General features: G+C 31.6%; 1 protein-coding gene and 1 long non-coding RNA gene across 2 annotated transcripts in view; both read right to left on the bottom strand.

The window, feature by feature from the left end:
- Positions 1-20,377, bottom strand: part of LOC143921171 (uncharacterized) — an 895,047-nt gene that overhangs the window by 30,063 nt on the left and 844,607 nt on the right. The window lies entirely within an intron of this gene.
- Positions 16,080-17,135, bottom strand: LOC143921602 (clavesin-2-like). The gene is given in 3 exon segments (XM_077444952.1): positions 16,080-16,217; positions 16,256-16,309; positions 16,311-17,135. Coding segments are annotated over 3 exon segments (1,017 nt in total).

Here is a 20,377-nt window from a genome sequence, read left to right as displayed (position 1 = left end):
ATCCTCCACCCACCCCTACGCAACGATGTCATGTTCTTCTGAAAAGTAGAAAAAAAATGACACAGAATGGCGGACATTTACATATTTTATTTATTTTAAATTAACTCGTACAGATCACTCCAAAGCAAGGAGTGCACTACACAGATAAAGAAACAAAAACACAAAAATCTAATATACATATGTATGTATATCTATATAATTTCGAAAAAGACTTTGTATGTACATATGTATGTAAGTTTTGGTTCGTAGAGTCTGTGACGTTAAATTAAATATGAAAACAAATGAATATTCAATTAAATTTAAATAAAATAAAACTATTCAAATAAATTTAACAAAATGTTTACTATTAGATTAGCCATGACTAAGCGGTTTATATTACAAATACCGAGTGAAGCCGGGCAAAGCCACTAGTTATAAATAAATGCATGATTATTGGTAATCGGTAATATAAAAATAAAACAGGCAAATGAAAAAACAAATAAACTAAATCAGAATATAAAAAACAAAAAGTAAATTTCACTCACCAAAAGCGCTCGACGCTATTTTAACAGTTATAATTTAAAAAAAATCACATAAAAAGAGACTATTCCTTATGTAAAATGAATCAGTCGATATGCCGAACGTTTATGTTGACGTTTCAACCGTGACATCTGGCCATGGTCGGCTGCGTCGCTCTCGCGGCCGTAATTCATCAGTTCAAACGTCACTAGATGACAGTTACGTACATAATTAGTGCAAATACTAACAACAAACAAAAAAAAAGTAAAAATAAGCACGCATATGAAACCAATACGAATGAATACCGATGCTTGAGCGGATTCCCGCACGCAATATGACATCACACTCACGCATCATGCTATATTTGAAATCTCAACGATTCGAGCCATTCGAATCAGATAAAACTCTATCACATACGATATTATCAAATTGATTACACAGAAAAACAAACCGGTGTTTTTTGATTTTCAAAAAAATTGTATTAAAATTACGTATCTACTTTTTGCTTCACGATGATTTTAAATTACTGATTGTACAATTTTACCGCGCACCAAAATTGAACAAGTGACATCATCTATTCTGTCTGTGTGTATGTCTGTCTGTCCGAGATAACGTTCGCCGTACTATAATAGTCGTTTCGATTCGACATACATATGTACATATGTATGTACGTCACAGCTAACCCACTGCCAAAACGTATATACGAATACAATAACAGAAGAGAAAAACTTCTATATATACTATTTGCTATCAATGTTTCCTCTTGGCAGAGAATTTACCGCAATCTATTGAAATTTTATTTAATTTAATTTTTCTATCCGTATTTTATGTTGTTTATATGTAGGTAGGTAGATAGTTTTTATCATTTTATTCACATTAAACAATTAAATATTAATATTAAATTAAATGTATTTTAAAGGTATTTGAAAAAAAATCGACCGCGTGGGGATCGAACACATGACCGACGACACATTTATTTTATTTTTTTTATTATTTAATAACTTAATATGCCAACACCCATGTGATGATTTGTCATCAGTCATCATGTACAACACTAGTTTAAAATAATTCTAGAGTATATATCATTTCCACAAAAAAAAGACCGAGTTTTAAAGATTAAAATTTAAAAATGTATAAGGACATGTATTAATGAATTCATTTAAATAACATTTGTTCATTGAAACAAATGACCCCCATACGAACATATGTAGCTTATCTCGACCACTTTTCCGTTAATCTTATCTTGGATTTATATTTTATCAATATTGAATATTGTCGTTGAACGTTTTAAAAGCGTAGCTCGTGCACAATGTAAACATGTACCGCTTATCCGGGGTAACGACAGCCCCGAGGCAGTCGTTAGTGGGTTAAATTCATTAAAAATACAAAAATTACTACAGTTCTACCCGTATATTTACAAATATGTACGAACGGCGTAAAAGATAAGTGTGTAAATGAGCGAACTGCCTCGGTTTTTACATCTAAAAAAAAAAAAGAGTAATGTCCGTCGAATCTTTTTACATAGATTGTAACGACACTTTGATTATACGGTGGGCAGCTTTGTCCTCTTTTTTTCTTCTATGGGCCCACTAATGATAGTAAACTTTTGTACTTTATTCGTATTCTTAAAAAATCCTAATAGGAAAAGTGTTCGATTAGTAAATTTAACCTTCAAGTTTTGATTGATAAGTGTAGTAATTTTATAATTTGATACTAACCCTAGCTTAGAATATGTTCTCGATATAATTCAACGAAGGCATTTATCGTTCATATCTGACGGATATATGTATGTATTATACATTCTCAGTAGTAGACGGTTTAATCAAGTTGATAAATCTATGAGCTCAATTTCGACTGACGAGTTAAACCGGTGTAACTATACGTGGGTGCATTTGAGTTGCAAGAACGATATTGCTGAATGAAATAATTACATTTTAAAATCAATTAGAAATGTCTAAAACACAATGATTCCTATGAGCCCTTACAAAAAAAAAAAAAAACATCGTGTATCTATGACTAAATTCAATGCAATTGACTTGAGAAAAACGTGTACATGAGTTGAGGACTATGTGCTAAAACTTCAATGGTCAAGTTAAACCGGTATGTCTATATGAAGGGATATTGCATGAGTGCAGACGGATGCTAGTAAGATATCACTGTACTAGTTATTTTAATGACAAGTTTAATTCAAACAAATATGTACCTGTAAATAAGCTTTGCACCCGACACTGTAATTAAACTTTGAATTAAAAATGTCAAGGTAATGAAACATTTATAGCCAAATGTGATAAATTGGCCCAAATGATCAAATTAAACTATGCACCTTGTATTTGTGCAAACCAAATGTCAGATGCACACAAGAAACCGCCAGGCAGTACTTATTCAATAGATGGAAATGGATATTCAACAGATTCACCGCAAAATTTTCGATGTATACAATTCCTCAAAGTTGCAGCGAAGATTTTATAGAACACTAGCTGAAACCGGCATGCGTTGCAATGATACAATAACGCATGCAATTCCCATTCCCGTTCCCGTTTCCATTCCCGTTTCTCAATGTGTTTCGATGAGTGAATGTTTCAGTTTCAAATTAATAATTAATAATCAAATTAAATTACAGTAATGATAATTTGTCTGAAAAACGCAGGCGGCGAACAAATTTGTAATTATTCAATTGTTTGTTTATTTTACCCTAACAACCCAGGTGGCGACGCGAAAACATTTGAAATTATTGCGTTGCAATGCCACTCATTCCCGTTCCCATTTTTGACCGATTTTTGTTACAGTAAGCTTCCCGGACATGCATATAACAAATCCTGAATGTTCCATCGTAATCGGTTGAGTGGTCTAGGAGCCTATACGAGACAGACAGACAAAAAGACATTCATTTTTATATATCTACTAGCTGAACCCGGCATGCGTTGCAATGCCACAATAACACATGCAGTTCTCGTTCCCGTTCCCGTTCCCCTTCCCGTTTTCTTTCCCGTTCCCATTTGTCGGAAAAACGCAGGCAGCGAACACGTTGGTCGCGACGCGAACACATTCGAAATAATTGCGTTGCTATGACACTCATTCCCGTTTTATTTCATAGTAATCTTCCCGGACATGCATACAACAAATCCTGAAAGTTACATCGTAATCGCTTCAGTGGTTTAGGAGCCTATTCGAGACACAGACATTCATTTATATATATATATATATATATATATATATATATATATATATATATATATATATATATATATATATATTATATATATATATATATATATATATATATATATATATATATATATATATATATATATATATATATATATAAATGAATATATAAATGAATATATAAATGAATATATAAATGAATATATATATATATATATATTATATATATATATATATATATATATATATATATATATATATATATATATATATATATATATATATATTATTACTGTAAAACTTTTTATGCAACATTTAATATACAGATCAATGTGTATATATATAACCGTGAGGCGAATGCTCAGTGTGCTTCCAAACTCCTATAATTCAAAATTCAAAATCGAAACAAGCTTTCTCATCACCGATACGTCGCATTGGCTAAAAGCTATAATGGGAGTATGTACATCCGCGTCACGTCTTACTTGATTCAGGTTTGTTCGCTTACAGTGATGTTAGAACTTGAAGACTTGGTTTTTCAAATAGCTTAGGAATATGTACAGCTAGTAATTAAGTATAGTATGTCCAAACATCTGACTTTTATCTATCTTATATATCTATATATATATATATATATATATATATATATATATATATATATATATATATATATATATATATATATATATATATATATATATATATATATATATATAGATATATAAGATAGATAAAAGTCAGATGTTTGGACATACTATACTTAATTACTAGCTGTACATATTCCTAAGCTATTTGAAAAACCAAGTCTTCAAGTTCTAACATCACTGTAAGCGAACAAACCTGAATCAAGTAAGACGTGACGCGGATGTACATACTCCCATTATAGCTTTTAGCCAATGCGACGTATCGGTGATGAGAAAGCTTGTTTCGATTTTGAATTTTGAATTATAGGAGTTTGGAAGCACACTGAGCATTCGCCTCACGGTTATATATATACACATTGATCTGTATATTAAATGTTGCATAAAAAGTTTTACAGTAATAAAGAACGCCTCTCACTCCCCTGGACCGTATTCAATTGATCTTGACGTTCGAGGTGACTCACATGACCAGCCGAGCAAGTTTTCGCAATCGCCAATGTAGCCGGTCGATGTGCACATTTATGTATATAAAATTTGCGAATGAATCTTTAGCCCTAGATTTAAATTCGAAACAGTATACCAATGGCGAATATAGTTTTTAGTCTCCAATTGACGTTTACGCATTCTTCAAATTCTCGTTTTGGATATCAGTGTACATACATATTTAGGACGTGAGTTGTTGGTTGGCTCGTACGTCGTAGGAATTCCATAAATGGTACTGTTTAAATTTACAAAGAAGGTCGTCATGGACGATTCCGGTCTGAATATAGTGCATTTTTTCTTTTTTTGGAATTGGTTTGGTTGCGCTGGTCAGCAAAAATTCTATTTTGTTGGATAGCGCCGATCAGCAACCGTTGATTCAGTTCAAGTCATGGTCATTAATCGACGCATCTGCATAACAGATCTTACAGTTAAATAGCATTGTTTCAGTTCATGTGTTTACATGACTTAAACAAGTGTTATTGTTAACAATAAACATGTTTCTACAATTATAAATCAAAATATGATAAGGAAATTTAATAAAAAATATGTATTAAATCAAGAGAAAATATGAATATTGATAAAGGTGGATTTTGAAAATATGTATGTAGATAAATAATTAACGGTTCCAAATTCACTTTACCACTAGCACTTTTTATTTTGAATAAAATAAACCAAACATTATAATCTAGATTTCTATATTTATTGCTCTTATGTCATACTGATCAACAACCGGCTATTCGGTAATGCCGCCATGATCGTTAAAACAGATTTTTTTTATTGAATTTGTATGATAAAAAAATAGTATATATACATATATCTATGTATGTATGTATGTACATGGTTTTGATTCCTATATTCATATCTCGATAATTAAGTTATCAATTCTTTCTCAATGTCATAAATATTATAATGCAATAAATTTTGACTTGGATAAAGATAATATTACTATAAATTGAGATCTTAAGCGATTTCTGGTGTAATTTAATTGATTTTATTGAGGGCATGCTATTTCATTACTGATAATTATCTTTGGAAATTAGCCGCAAAATGTAAAATATGTATTTGAATAGGACATTTTAGCGGTTAGAGAAAAAATAAACTTCTACATATTGTATATTGGATATATTGTAGAAACAATAAAATAAGCTCATGCAAATTTGAAGGTTGGAGTACCTAAATCATTGATATCTAAATATATCGATGACCTGTATCTTAAACAAGGCTGTAAACATAAAATGGTTGAGCTGAAAGCATCTTTAAAAAAATGATTAGATGAGTTGTCATTCCCGATCAATTCCTTTTTCTTTATTTGTTTGTATGTCTACATTGTATTTGTAACGCTATGCTAATTCCTTGAATTTCGTTTAAAAAGGAAACTGGAATACGTACATACATATGTATATTGTGTACCTACATATATAATACGAGTAGATATGTTACGTCAAATTTGGTAAAATTGCCTATTTCACGAAAAATGCAAGCCTGTTGCTTAATTCATGAATTATGCAAATTATCTGCTGAATGCGTGAATAGGACAGTTTATAGAATTCTAAAACTGTCAACATCACAACATTTGTTTTTCTTCTCATGTATACACTTTTCATTTCAAGTGCAATAGTATATTGTGTTTTGACGATTGTTAAATTGTTATAATTTATATTACTGAAAATGTTGTTTTTTTTTCAACTTGTTGAAATCGTCATTTTAATATTGCTTAAAAATTAGTTCGATTTATCAATTATTGAGTATACTATGAACACTTGCACTATTTTACGTTTTACGATTTTTTTTAATAAAAAAAGATGGATCAAATTATTATATCATGCATGTTTCATAACTTGGTGGAAGTACTGATTTAACAATAAGTTACTTATTATTTTATAAGCGGTGGCTGCAACAGTACGCGTGAAAGCATTCGGCAGATAATTACTTAATTCACGAATTAAGCAACAACGGGCTTGCATTTTACACGAATTAAGCAATTCTTTGCCTATTCTATTCGTTTTGTCTATCAGCGTAACGTACATACATATGTACATACGATGCGGTGCAAACGATCGACAAGCGACAGATAGACTGAACCACAGATTAACGACACGTGTACACACTTACACTAAAGGAAATCTACCCGAAGTCCCGACATACCTACTTTGTATACGTTCTGTGCTTCTGATACTTTAGTTCCGAATTTTGCCTTATTAAACTCGCCAGAAAGATCCAACTCAATTTTAATAATCACCATTTTAATAATTGCATCTGTGCACATCGAAAGGTTACTCGTCATCTGATGTGCAATATATCATTCGTGAAGTCGAGAATTGCGTTTAAAGCAGCCATCCAGTTAATCTGTGGTTCAGTCTGTCTGGCGCTTGTCGATCGTTTGCACCAATCCCACATACATACCATAGGTATATATCAGTGGCGGCTCGTCCTAATGGGCTGCCGGGCTGCAGACCCTCCTATAAAATTCCAAGATATATGTTTAATAATACATTTAATATTTTATTTATTAATGATATTTTTTTTATTAGTTGGATGGACGAACTATTGGGGCCTTCGACAGAGTAAATATTACTTACAATATCACCCATATCCAAAAGGGTGATATTGTAAGTAATGTTGACCGTTTCGAAGACCCCACTAACTTGTATGGTGACAGATGAATTAAAATGTTGCTGTACTGGCTGTAAAGTGTTACAGCGCCGCACTGAACGCTGCGCAGCCCGGAGTTTCGGAACGAGAAAGAGAAAGAGCTATTTGCAACTGCAGATAGCTCTTTCTCTTTCACTCACTCTGCCGTTTTGGGCTGGACAGTCGGCAGCCTTCGCCTGTTAAACGACATTCATCTGTCAGTTTGTTTAAGATTTCGCGCGCTTGATCTTACATTTGATTAGTTGAATCGCACGATCACAGCTTTATTCGTTTTCGTTACTCTTAATTGGTTGTGTACGAGCCCTCATCAAATCTTCGGTGAGTCGTTTTCATTTTGATAACAGCAAACTTTTTTCAAATCTGTTTAACTTTTTCTCGTAATTTTTATTTAAATATATTAAGATTTTTTTTCTTTTAAAAATGGAAGAACAAAAGAATTCAGTAAAATATTTACAAAATTTGCACTTTTCGCGACTAAAACTTACCGAAAAAGTCGCTATAAAAGCATTAGGCTGCCTCACGCCCAATTTAATTATTTCACAGCCTGCAACTTGTAGATTTTTTAGTTACTCGCGAAAATTTAATCCAGACATTTATAAAAAATACAATTGGTTAACGAGATGTACAGAAAAAAACGCGTTATTTTGTTATCCGTGTCTTTTGTTTGGAGGCGAGTCGCCAGGCGAAGCATCTTGGACGAAAACAGGAGTTATTGACTTAAAACATTTAAACGATAAATTTAAAAATACGAGGGAAGTGTCGAACACTTAAAAAATGTGTGTAATCTAACGATTTTGGGAAGCTTGTCGGCGGGAAATAGATAAGCATAACGAAAACGTCAAAAAAAAATCGGGATGTTTTATTTAAAATTATTGATTGCGTTAAATTTTGCGGTAAATTTGAAATGCCAATGAGGGGACACGATGAAACAGATAATTCAAAAAATCCAGGAGTTTTTCGGGGGCTTCTAGAATATTCACAAAATTTCGACGATTCTTTAAAAAAACATTTTCAAACTTCTTCGGTTTTTAAAGGGACATCAAAAACTATTCAAAATTAACTTTTAGATTGTATTTTGAACGTGTGTAGGGAACAAATAAGTGCTGAAATAAAAAAAAGCAACTTATCTAGCTGTTAATGTTTTTCGTTACGAATTAGGGGGTTAAGTTTTTGAAAGGTTTTGGGGTTTTTTTTAATCCGCGTCGCGAAACCAGCAAGAACGAATTTTTTTTAGCAATCTTACTGGAGTACCAGCGTATTTTTCGAAATCTTCATCGTGTTTGGACGCACCCCTTTAATGGGTGGTGAATTTTGCTAGTTTGTTTTTCAATAATACTTAAATCCAAATGTAAGTGGGCGTACGCCAAAAATTGTGCTTATTTTGTCCTGTTATGACATGATAGAATAATTATGGTGACATTTTTTAGACATCTTTTCAGTGCAGCCCCGCCACTAAAAATTATCACGAGCCGCCACTGGTATATATGTATGTAAAAGTACTATCATACAATAGGAATACCAAAAGGATAGAAGCATCGTTCTACTTTTCACGGTCAATCGAGTAGTTGGAGAATATAAAACGAACCAGTCTCAAAAACCAATCTGTAAACATAATGGACAAATTCAACCCTGAAATCTGCGTGAGTCAACTGAACTGAATAAAATAACAATTTGAACGTGACGCCTAAAAATACTGCGCAGCCATTGGTCACTCTATTTCGATCGGCCAATCGAAGAACAGTTCGAGGCGGAAAGCCACGCCTTTTCGCATTTTGAATGAATTACATATTACATAGATACACAGTACAATATGGATTTGATGCATTTGAGTGAGTGTGTATTGTATGTAGTGACACTTAGGCCTTACGCTATATACTGTTAGACATTATTTGTCGGCGAAATTGGCTTCGTTCGAAACAAATTTGTATTGTTCGGATGCATATGGCCGACTTCCGTTCGGAAGTGATGGCGACGGCCTTTGTCCGATGTGGACCTCGACCGTGTGCACGCTCATCAAATCGTCATTGAAATAAAAATTATAATGGAAGAATACGAAAATGGCGACGGGCAATTAAACTGCGAGATGCGATCGACGTACCTACATACATATGTACATGACAATCGACCGATTTATGTTTATGGTCCGATTATTTGTTATTTTATTATATTAGAACGATCATGTGATCTGCCTGCCTTTGATATAATTGGTCATGCGATCAGTATTGATCTTATCTTTGCTCACCCGAGGACTCCTCTTTCGATCTCTTCTCATACTTAGTATTCTATTGTTCTAGGCAATGTGATCAATATCTCGATTTATCAAAATTAATCCAAAAAATGTTTTTTAAAAACAACCAATATTCGGCTATCACCCGATCCCGTAAAATTGAGAGAGTGCAATTGTATTCATAAAAGTAACACAGCAATTTTATTTTGGATGCATTGAATTATTTATCTTATTTATTCATTTGTTATTTGTTTAAGGAATAGTATTTTTGGCACGGCTGTAAAATAAATTACACGACAAATGTCAAAACGATATTTAATGTCAAATCATCTCTAAAATAACTCGCAAGACAGTATCGGCGTTCGCCCGGCAAATCTAACGTCAAACAGGTTGCCAGTAACAAAAATAAAATTTGACGTTTCAGTGAAATCATAACCAGTTACATTTTCAGTGGGTAATCGTAATATCTTAGCAGCTAACACTTATTTATTTAAGGGTTGGGTTAAGTTAGGGTTGGCCCTATTCATTTAAGATTAGGTTGTTAGGGTCGGTATTTATTTTTGTCAAATTTTATTTTTGTTATTGGCAACCCATTTGACGTTTGATTTGCCGGGCGAAAACCGAATATGTCGTGCGAGCTACTTAAGAGAGGGGCATTTGTTTTATTTGCCGGTCCAAAAAATGGTACTCATTGTTTTATCTATTCATTAATTTTTTTTATTCATTCTGTTATATTTGTTTATTTTCATTTAGTAATTGAAGTTTTTTTTAATTCAATTATTTATTTATATTTAAAATTTGTTCCATATAATCTAATATATAATTTCGAAAGAGACTTTGTATGTTTGCTTGATTCGTAAAAAAAACAAATGAATATTCAAATAAATTTAAATAAAATAAAAGTATTCAAATAAATTTAGTAAAATGTTTACCATTAGATTCGCCATGTTTAAGCGGTTTATATTACAAATACCAAGCGAAGCCGGGTAAAAACGCTAGTGTATATAGTTATAAATAGATCCCAAGCATTTTCACAAATATCAATGTAAACTTTTGAAATAATAAAAAATCCAGTCAATTAACAAGGTGATTCATATTAGTAACTAAAATTTTCAATCACGTATTTATCAATTTATTTAGACTAGTATTATTTTTTTGAATAATGACTATTTTTTCCAAGTGACTCATAGTATGTATAGCCTCTAAATTGTTCGGATTAATTAAATGCAACGAAAACATATGTTCGTCAATACACGTGTGAAAAATAATGAAGTTATTTTGAGAAACATTGGTATATGTAGCGTACTTATTTATATTGCGACTAATTATACACTTCCTATTGTATAGAAAATTTATTGTAAAATGCGCTCTTGTATGCGATAAAATACATGTGTATGTACATATGCACATATCTAAATTCAAATGTACATAAATAAAAGCGCATGTATTTTAATACCTACCTATATTGATATTACTTCAGTTATGACCCCCTTTTGCCTTGAATATTTGCATTTTTTATTATAATTAAAAATTAAACATTTTTTAAGTGACGTCAGTGGGGCTACGTTTTCGATTTTAGATTCAATTTATTATAAAATTAACATGAAAAATACGTTGAGAAAATGTAAACACATGTTCCTAAATGTGTGTATACTTATTTTTGTTAGATATGAACTTGAATATTTGTAAATTTGAATAATTTTATTAATATAATCACACTTAATGGCTATGAGAAACTTAATAATATTTCAAGCATGTGAAATAAAAATAAAAATAAATGAAAAAAGTGTTTAGAATGTTTATTGATATTTTTTAATTTTAAATTTTTTCGCATATAAAATGTTAAATTTTACAAAAATAATGTAGTTATAGTATTAATTATTACATTCACAATATTTGCTCTTGGAAAATAGTCTTATTGTTTTATTACTTATCCATGTAATATTTTATAAATCAGTCCAAAAGGATAATATTATTATATATTATATAATAAAAAAGCAATTATCACATTTCGAAAAATACATAAATTTCACAAAAACATTTTGCATACTATTAAATAGTCCGAATCTTCCAAATTCATAAAATATTTATTAGAGTATACATATGTATACTTAAAAAAAATATAATAGTATGCAATATGGTAGCTGAAACAGCTTCATTGGACATTGGCATTACAAATCGAAAATTAAAATATAAATAAAAAACTAACATCCACAAAATTTCCGGAGAAATGAGAGTATTCTTCATGCATGCGCAATTAAATAAATATGTACAATCTACGAAGCATTCTTAATTTATAAGACATCCATTCTTGTCGACACTATTAGTCATAAAATCATCATAATAGTATTACGATACATACACATATACACTTAATAAAAACACAAAAATTGTCATGCGAGCACATACATATAATTAAAATATGTACATCCAAGTGATGCAAATTATTACAAGGCTCTTTTATGTTTTATTAATTTTTCAATTCAAAAAGCCGCATATCGTAGCGTACGGGTAGTAATGAGAGAAAGTGAACCAAGTCTAACGTTTAAATTTCAAACCAATGACACACAGTGTGCATGACGTTATATGTTGATGCAATTTTTAGATTGGATCTGTGGGTTTTGATGTTTTCAAATATACATATGTATGTATGTAGTTAAGCAAAGTTTTTTTTTGCGATATGTATAGAATACATACATAAACAGTTAGAGCTTATTTTAATTTATTTATAAATTAAAAGTCTAATTGATATATCATTGCGTCCATATAGACCTTACTATGCCTATAAATTAAATATCATTATTATTAAATTTTTTTTGTATGCAGAGCCGTAACTAGGGTAGTTTGCGCCCGGGGGCAAAATTTTTAATAGCGCCTCCCCCCCCCGCCTTTTCTATTTTTATTATTTTTTTTACTCACACTTTTCAAACACGTCAATTAAGTAAAATATTAAAATTACTGTTTTCTAATTTAACGTGAATTTTAATAAATTAAAATTCAATTAAATATAAACTATTGTCATTTTTGTAAATATGAAGGTAAGGAGAATGGTGTCTTGTAGCGCTCATCCGCATTTTAAATAAATATTATTTTTTTTAAATGTTGATTATATCATATAATCAGATAATAATCAACATTTTAAAAACCAACCGCATTTCCGTACCCCCACCCTCTATCTTGCGCCCGGGATCATCTGCCCCCCTGCTGTCCCCCCTCGCTACAGCCGTGTATGAATGTGTAGGTAGTATTTTAATTATATAATATATGTATTTAAAAGCAAAATCATAGTTACGGTTTAACTTGGCAGCTAATAGAAATATATAACAGTATTGCTTTATTTTTTTTTTTTAATTTAAATATAATTTTATTCAATCAATCGTTAGAAATCAAATGGTCAATATATATATCACAATGCATACTCAATGACTACATTTTTTTATTTGATATATTTTTACTTACAATGAATGCACTCGAATTTGGAAGCCTACTAAAACAAAGTTATTATAAATCACTGTTTGCTTTAATTTTTCAATTTAACTCTCAAAATTTGCCTTAAATTTTTAAAATAGATTTGGTCCACTTTCAAAGAAATAAACACACAAACATACACCTAAATTACAAATCAAAGGAACGTTACTTTATAATTACATAATATCTAGCATATAATACTGTACATAATAATCATTATAATTCATAATAATAATAAAATTAGAAGCGCATCGATAAATAAATACAAACACATGCCTCATAAATTGATCCCAATTAGTCGAATCTCATCAACACATTAATTGCCACGTGAATGGGTTCAATCGAATAATATTTTTAAGAAAAATGTCGTCTACGCTTAATTGACAATTAAAATTTTGGCATTCGAGTACGTTGTAATTTTAATTCATGTAATAATAGTAATATTCTATGAGATTTTTTTATTTTTAGTTTTATACAAGCATGTATAATTAATATCAAAAATAAGTTTTTTTTATTTATTAATCTATGTTTGTATATCTTGTATCCCGAAGTGATCATTTTGTATATAATATATTATTATTAGATATAACAAGTAATACGATATGTATTTGAGAGTTTTGTATTACTGGAACGGATTATGTGCATTATATGTATGTATGTATGTACATACAAGGTTCTTTGGATTATTGTCCAATAGACACAAAAAATTAATTTCCGTGACTCTAAAAGGTCCAATGTCGAAACATTTAAATTTAGTGAAATGCAACTTTTTGTTGCTATTTTGTAGTATCAAAAAATTATACCATTTCATTGCTTTCATTAAAATTTAAAATATTTAATTATTTACATATATGCACAAGTATACATATGTATGTAAACAAGTACTTGACTTTTGTATTAATAAATTTCCGTATGTAAATGTTTATCCATAAATATCTTAACTGTAAAGATAAATTTACTTTACTTTGCTTTCTGACGACAACCATTGCAATAATAATAATGTTCATTTAATAGAATAAATATTTAAGTAATGGTTGAAAATATTGGATTTTGCATATTTATATGCAATAAATTTTTAATGCCATGTATTGAGTTTGTATTATTTTCACTTTTTTTGTATTTAAGTAGGTCGGATATGATAAATACATATGTACACATATGTATGTATGTATATGCGAATTTTTAGAATAAATAAAATTGTAAAAACCGGGACCTAATACCGGGTTGACACGATACGAATGTATTCAGACCGATTTCACCAATTTGGTAACTTGGACGTTACTCCTAAAGTGGCAAATTCCGAGTAACATCCAACTCACCAAATTAGCGGACTCGGTATGAGTTCACCCGTATCGTGTCAACCCGGTTTAAATAAGAAAAAAAATCTTAATAATATAATACTTTGTTTAAAAAAAGTATGTGGTGCATTTTTATTATATATAATATTAGTTTTCGGATTTAAAATATCAAAGTAATCGTTTTTAATGGTAGATTTGGGAACTTTTCCAAATAAAGTCGTGTAGATTGTACATATGTACATATATCATTGGCAGTACAATAACGAAAGTTTCGTCGAACATGAAAAATGACGTTTGTTTTCAGATGTTTATTTCGCAATGGTTATTTCAGCGAGCAATGGAGACAATGGAGAATGACGAATCATTTAATTTACGAGAGTGGAAACGTCATAAGACGAGAAAAAAACACACTCAGTCCAAAGAATCGTAGACCAGTGTTTCTCAATGACACACGACACATGTACCTACATAACAATACAATCAACGATATGAAACGTCACGATGTTGCATTGACATGTATGTAATAATAATACCTTTTATATTATAGGTTTATAGAGCACTGAATTACGTACACGTGCACGTACACTGTCGATCTAAAAAATATGCAGAAGTATTTGAACGTGTTTTGCATTTGAATTTGTATCATTTCGATTGAGATGAATAGCGGTACAAGTAGACAATGAACAACCTATCCGATTTTTCACACAGTCAGTGCAAATATCGTATTAAAAAAAACACATAATGCATTTCAAGTATATCACGTCACATGACATTTTTCCGAGTGTTACTTGGGTCGGCAAATATGATCAAAATGATGTTGATTTTACTGTTTTGACTGAAACGGAGTGCAAATTGAAAACTCTCCATATAAATCGATTGTAAAATAGCAATATAAAACAGATAGTGAAATGTAAACAGTCTGAGAGTGGACTAAATTTGATATAATATGCCATTACATCATCCGTTTCTGATCAAAATTTGAGATTTTTAATTAAAAAAATAGAAGAATTGAAGTGCCATTGGTTATATATTATATATGTATTCTAATATTTCTTTTCCTGTTTCCATGTATTATTGTAAGAAATAAGAAATAGATATAGATAATTTTTATATTAGACAAAAAATGCAATATAGGATTTTTTCAACCGTTACCGCACCGTAGTAATATAGATATGTACTCAATAAATTAAAGCTAAGTTGCATTTTACTGTGTCCAACTTTTTATCGCCAAAATGCCACATTTCGGCGATTGTCGATCCATCTAAGTATGATAATATGTACATACATACATAATAATTGAAAGCATTGCATTACACCACGTACTGTCGTTCACATAAAATCGAAATTTTTGACACTTGGAATTCGCATATAATAAACTATAAATTATGAAAAGCGATCAAATGATCATACTACACGAATTAGAAGCAGAATTTGCGAGCAAAAATAATCCTTATCCACTAGAAATAGAGACGAATTTGACATATATACGCACAAATCGAACGAAAAATGCACTATTCGAACGATTCTTATTCACAAGCACTGAGACCGTTGAGAAACATTGAAACATCTCAAAAAGTGCGCACCGTTCGAATTCAACTCAAATCACAGTTTATAATAAATTATATATCACACACCCTAAAATCCCACACTTCAGATGAGCTCATCCTCCCCGTTTAGCAGCTCAGCCTTCAGACTCTTCTCGATTCCATTGTTATTTAAAAAGCTGAACTCGCTCTTTTTATATCCCCTGTCTATTTTGGCCTTCTCCACTTCGGACTCCTTCGCCAGCTTCCTTTCCTTTTGATTGTTCTTCGGCCCGTCATGGCACTGGATTGCAGACTGCTGATGCTGCTGCTGTTGCTGCTGCTGTTTCGGCACTGAAAGTTTCGCCAACCAGTCTTCCGTGTTGTGCGAAGGTCCTTCACCTCCAAGATCCGACGGCAGGATGTCCTTTGTGACGTACTCGTGCAACGTCGATAAATTATAACCATGCAGGTGTATCCTCTCCTTAGTTTTCCCCTTCAAAAACGGTTTGATCACAGTCAAAGCAGTCTCCACATACCAAGGCTGAGCTATGAAATGAATCCCTTTAAACCTAGCAGGGAAGCAGTCTTGCAGTCCTTCAATCATCAGCTTCAACATTTTCGGATTCATATTAGACGACTGCTTAAAGCTAAACTCAGTCCAGTCCACTACTATAACAAAACCGTTAGCTTGATTGTGAACATCTTCTAAAGCTTTTTCTAAAGTTATCAGCAATGCTCTGTAGACTGAAGTCAGAGTGTACAGAGCCGGGTTCCAATTTGATGCGAACATTATTAAAACGCACCTTCCTCTTCGGTCTCGTTCAGCTAGTACTCCTGGAAGTCCGTCTTCCAAAGCGTGAGCAACTCCTTCATCGTTCACGGTCAAGTTTTTAAATAAGTCTGCATTTCTCTGTCTGTATGAGTAGTAGTTTATGAGGAGTTGGAAGGCTTCTTGGACGTCGTGCTTTCTAGCATACAGAAACATCTCTAAGAAGTTGTCGTCTTGGCATTTGGACTTGTCTCTTAGGGCCAGGTCCATGCTAGCGCCCACCGAGTCCTTGAGAGAGTGCAAAGCACTCAGACGATCCGAGGAGTCCTTCTTCTTGTTGAGCCGCCTGTTGTCCAGGACGATGTGGTCTTTGGAGAAGCGGTTCCAGTCGTATTCCAGGAACTCGGCCATGGTTGCATGTCCCTCGCTAACCGGTTTTTGACCAACCGAAATGGTTCAGCGGCAAATCGCAACAAAGCGGTGCTGCTTCGCCCGCGCCAACCGAGCTACTGACTACTCGTATTCGGCCAATACTCCAATAGTCTCTCCACCTCTCTTTTGCACCTGGGCAATTCGAGCGAGACAGGTAGCATACACCACTACGGTCTGAGGCTTCCCACTGGAGGATCACCAATGGATGGTTTAACCGTCCTTATCCGCGACACACTCCATATAAAGTTACCATATACATATTATAAATAAAACAAGGTTGCGTATTGAAATCCGGTCGCGAGATGAAACGGTGAATAATTTTGTGTGTGTGGTGTGTGCGTGTGGAAACTTCGGACAGGTCGCATGGTTGGAGACATTCGACGACATGGACAAGGTCGTCGCAAGGATGTTGAGTTGATTCGTCTAGTCCAGGGGATCTCAATGTGGGTGACGCATGCTTTGACCCGAAGAGAGGAGATCAAAGTGGCCTGAAATTGGTCATCCAATTTTCTACAATTAGAGACATCCATTTTTATTAGACTCCACTAAGAATCAAACTAGAACTTGATACATTTATTGTGTGTACATTAAATAAATAAATTTATCCACATACATAATACGGGTCTACGTGACGAGCCAGAATGTTGAATTACAGAAAACACAAATATTCTGCGCGCGCAAATTAATACGGGAGGAAAAGCCTGTTCCACTTGTTCCTGTTGTATCCTGCTCGCGCAAATTAAGTGAGTATGTACCGTTTACCACGCACCCTTTTTTTTGATCTTTCGACTTAAGATCTTTCGATTTTCGATCTTTGCCTTCCGATAATTGCGTTTTCTGTAATTTAACATCACGGAGACCGACATAATACATTGGTTCAAATTTTGTTTTGGGGATAAGTATTAAGTTAATTCTTACATTTTTTAATGTATCTTTCTTTATCCTTTGCATTATGCAAAAGCATTTCAATTAATTGTTTAAATTGAATGTTATTCTATTGTTGTTTTTTTTTTTTGATAAATCAAACATGAAAAAAGTGACACAAATTTAGTGTCTGAACTGAGAAGTGCTATAAAAGAAAATTACATAAAAAAATAATAAATCAAAATAATGTTGAATTTAATTTTTAAATCTAAATTAAGTATTTTAATTGAATATGTTATAATGTATGCAAATTAAGTCTGATAATTAGTTTTGGTCCAATTTGTATTGGAGTCAAAAAGGTTAAATTCATTTTACCCGCATAAAAAAGTGTATTCACGTTCTTGAATCGTTTTAGTCGCTAGCATAATTACTTTGGAATCTATTCATCATACTTTTTAATAGAACTTCATTCTTTTGATACAAATAGTGGTCTCAATATTAAATTCAACTTATTAACTGTGAATATCCAAATACATATATGGAACAGAAATTTTTAAATCAAATATTATAGATCTGATCAAAATATTTTTAGAACCATTGATAATTTTTATTATAAGTTCATTATTATACGTTTGAGTCAAAAAAATACTGAAGCAAAATGTATCATTTTCGACACGAAGATATATTTCTGCATTAAATTTTCCTCTGCATTAATATTTCATCTTGAATCATTTCCAAGATATATTTGCTAATTAGAATAATAATATTCATTAATGAATAATTTTCATTCTAATAGTTTTGGAATCGCTGAAATACGCCAGTTACTCAATTTTTCGTATTGACAGACGAACACATGACATATTTTGTGTGTCGCGTGTCACAAGTGCCATTTGATATATGTCTATTAAACGTTAAAAACATGTCTTATTTTTAAATTTAAAAATAAAAAATAGCATCAAGTTGTTTCTTATTAATTATCCAGAATAAAGCACAATCTAGGCCACATCGTTTTTGTATTGAAATATTGGGAATTTGTAAATATTTGGAGAAAGTTACATGCATCGACAGTTGTACGATGTATTCAGGTGCAAATTGTATTTAACTTATTAAGAATACACATTTTCAATGTAAAATTGTTAAATTTTCATATTATAATATAAAAAATATATATTTAATTTGTTTACGAATATAGAATAATTACTTAGATTTATAATAAATAACATGCTCTAATATTTCCAGCATATACACACACATACAGTGCATTTATCTGAATAAAACGGTTTTTATCATTTTTTTAATCTCTTTTACGATAAAAAGTATACATACATTAAATTATACTCGAAGTTTGATAACTAAGTTTCGGATATAAATTATATTTACGCCGTAATCTGTTTATTTATTATATTAAATATTATATAAATATTCATATGAATGGAGTTCAATGTATGGATAATCATGTGCAGCAGTTCATGATTGCATAATTGATAGATTGGCGTACTACATAGTATGTGCAGTTGTATATGGTATTTAATAGTTTATCGTATAAATGTAAATGTAACCACAATATAGGCCTGTTTCAGATATGATAAACTTGTGATTAATATTATTATATGATTAAAAATATATATGTAGTTACTTATGACTAACAAGTTATTCGCAGTTCCAAAGTTTATATTTTCTTTGTGTTTTATTTAAATACATAACAGTCCAGTGCGATGTATACATAAATATAAATTATTTTACCGGTGCATTCATCAGTGATGCATATTTTAACATATAAGATAGAATTACGATCTAAAAACTGAAATTTAAATCATAAATCATATAGGATAATACAATCGTATAGTATGATTTAGTTCATCTGTATTTAATTTTTTAATTACTGGTATTATTTATGCCCATGCAAATTCCCTCAATAAGTTTCATAATTAATTAAACTAGATTTTATTTCAGTACGAAAGAGAAGACATTTTATTTTTTAGTTGTTAGATGATTGCGTACAAATACTGCATAATCCCACCACAAATATTAACCCTAGCAAATTTTACCAAATATTATTCCTACCCAATCCTACCCGGTTTTAGAACTAAACTTGAAATAACCACGAAGGGTCTTATAATATAAATATAACAAGGGTAGGCGCAGACACATAGAGTGGTACGTGGCACGTGTTTTTTTTTAAATATATTTTAGCACATGTAAAAACGCTAGCACGTCCAGTATATGCCATCGTAATCCAGACTAAAACTCACCCCCTCAGGAGGTGAGTTTGAATTGAATTACTAGCACAGCACGTACCAGCAACTGCGCGTAACCAGCAAGTACGGAAAGTATTATTCTGTATATTCTATATGTAC

This window comes from Arctopsyche grandis, chromosome 13 (assembly GCF_051622035.1).
Source record: "Arctopsyche grandis isolate Sample6627 chromosome 13, ASM5162203v2, whole genome shotgun sequence".
Taxonomy (NCBI): domain Eukaryota; kingdom Metazoa; phylum Arthropoda; class Insecta; order Trichoptera; family Hydropsychidae; genus Arctopsyche; species Arctopsyche grandis.
The sequence above is the reverse complement of the archived record's forward strand: the minus strand, read 5'-3'. Positions and strand labels throughout refer to the sequence as shown.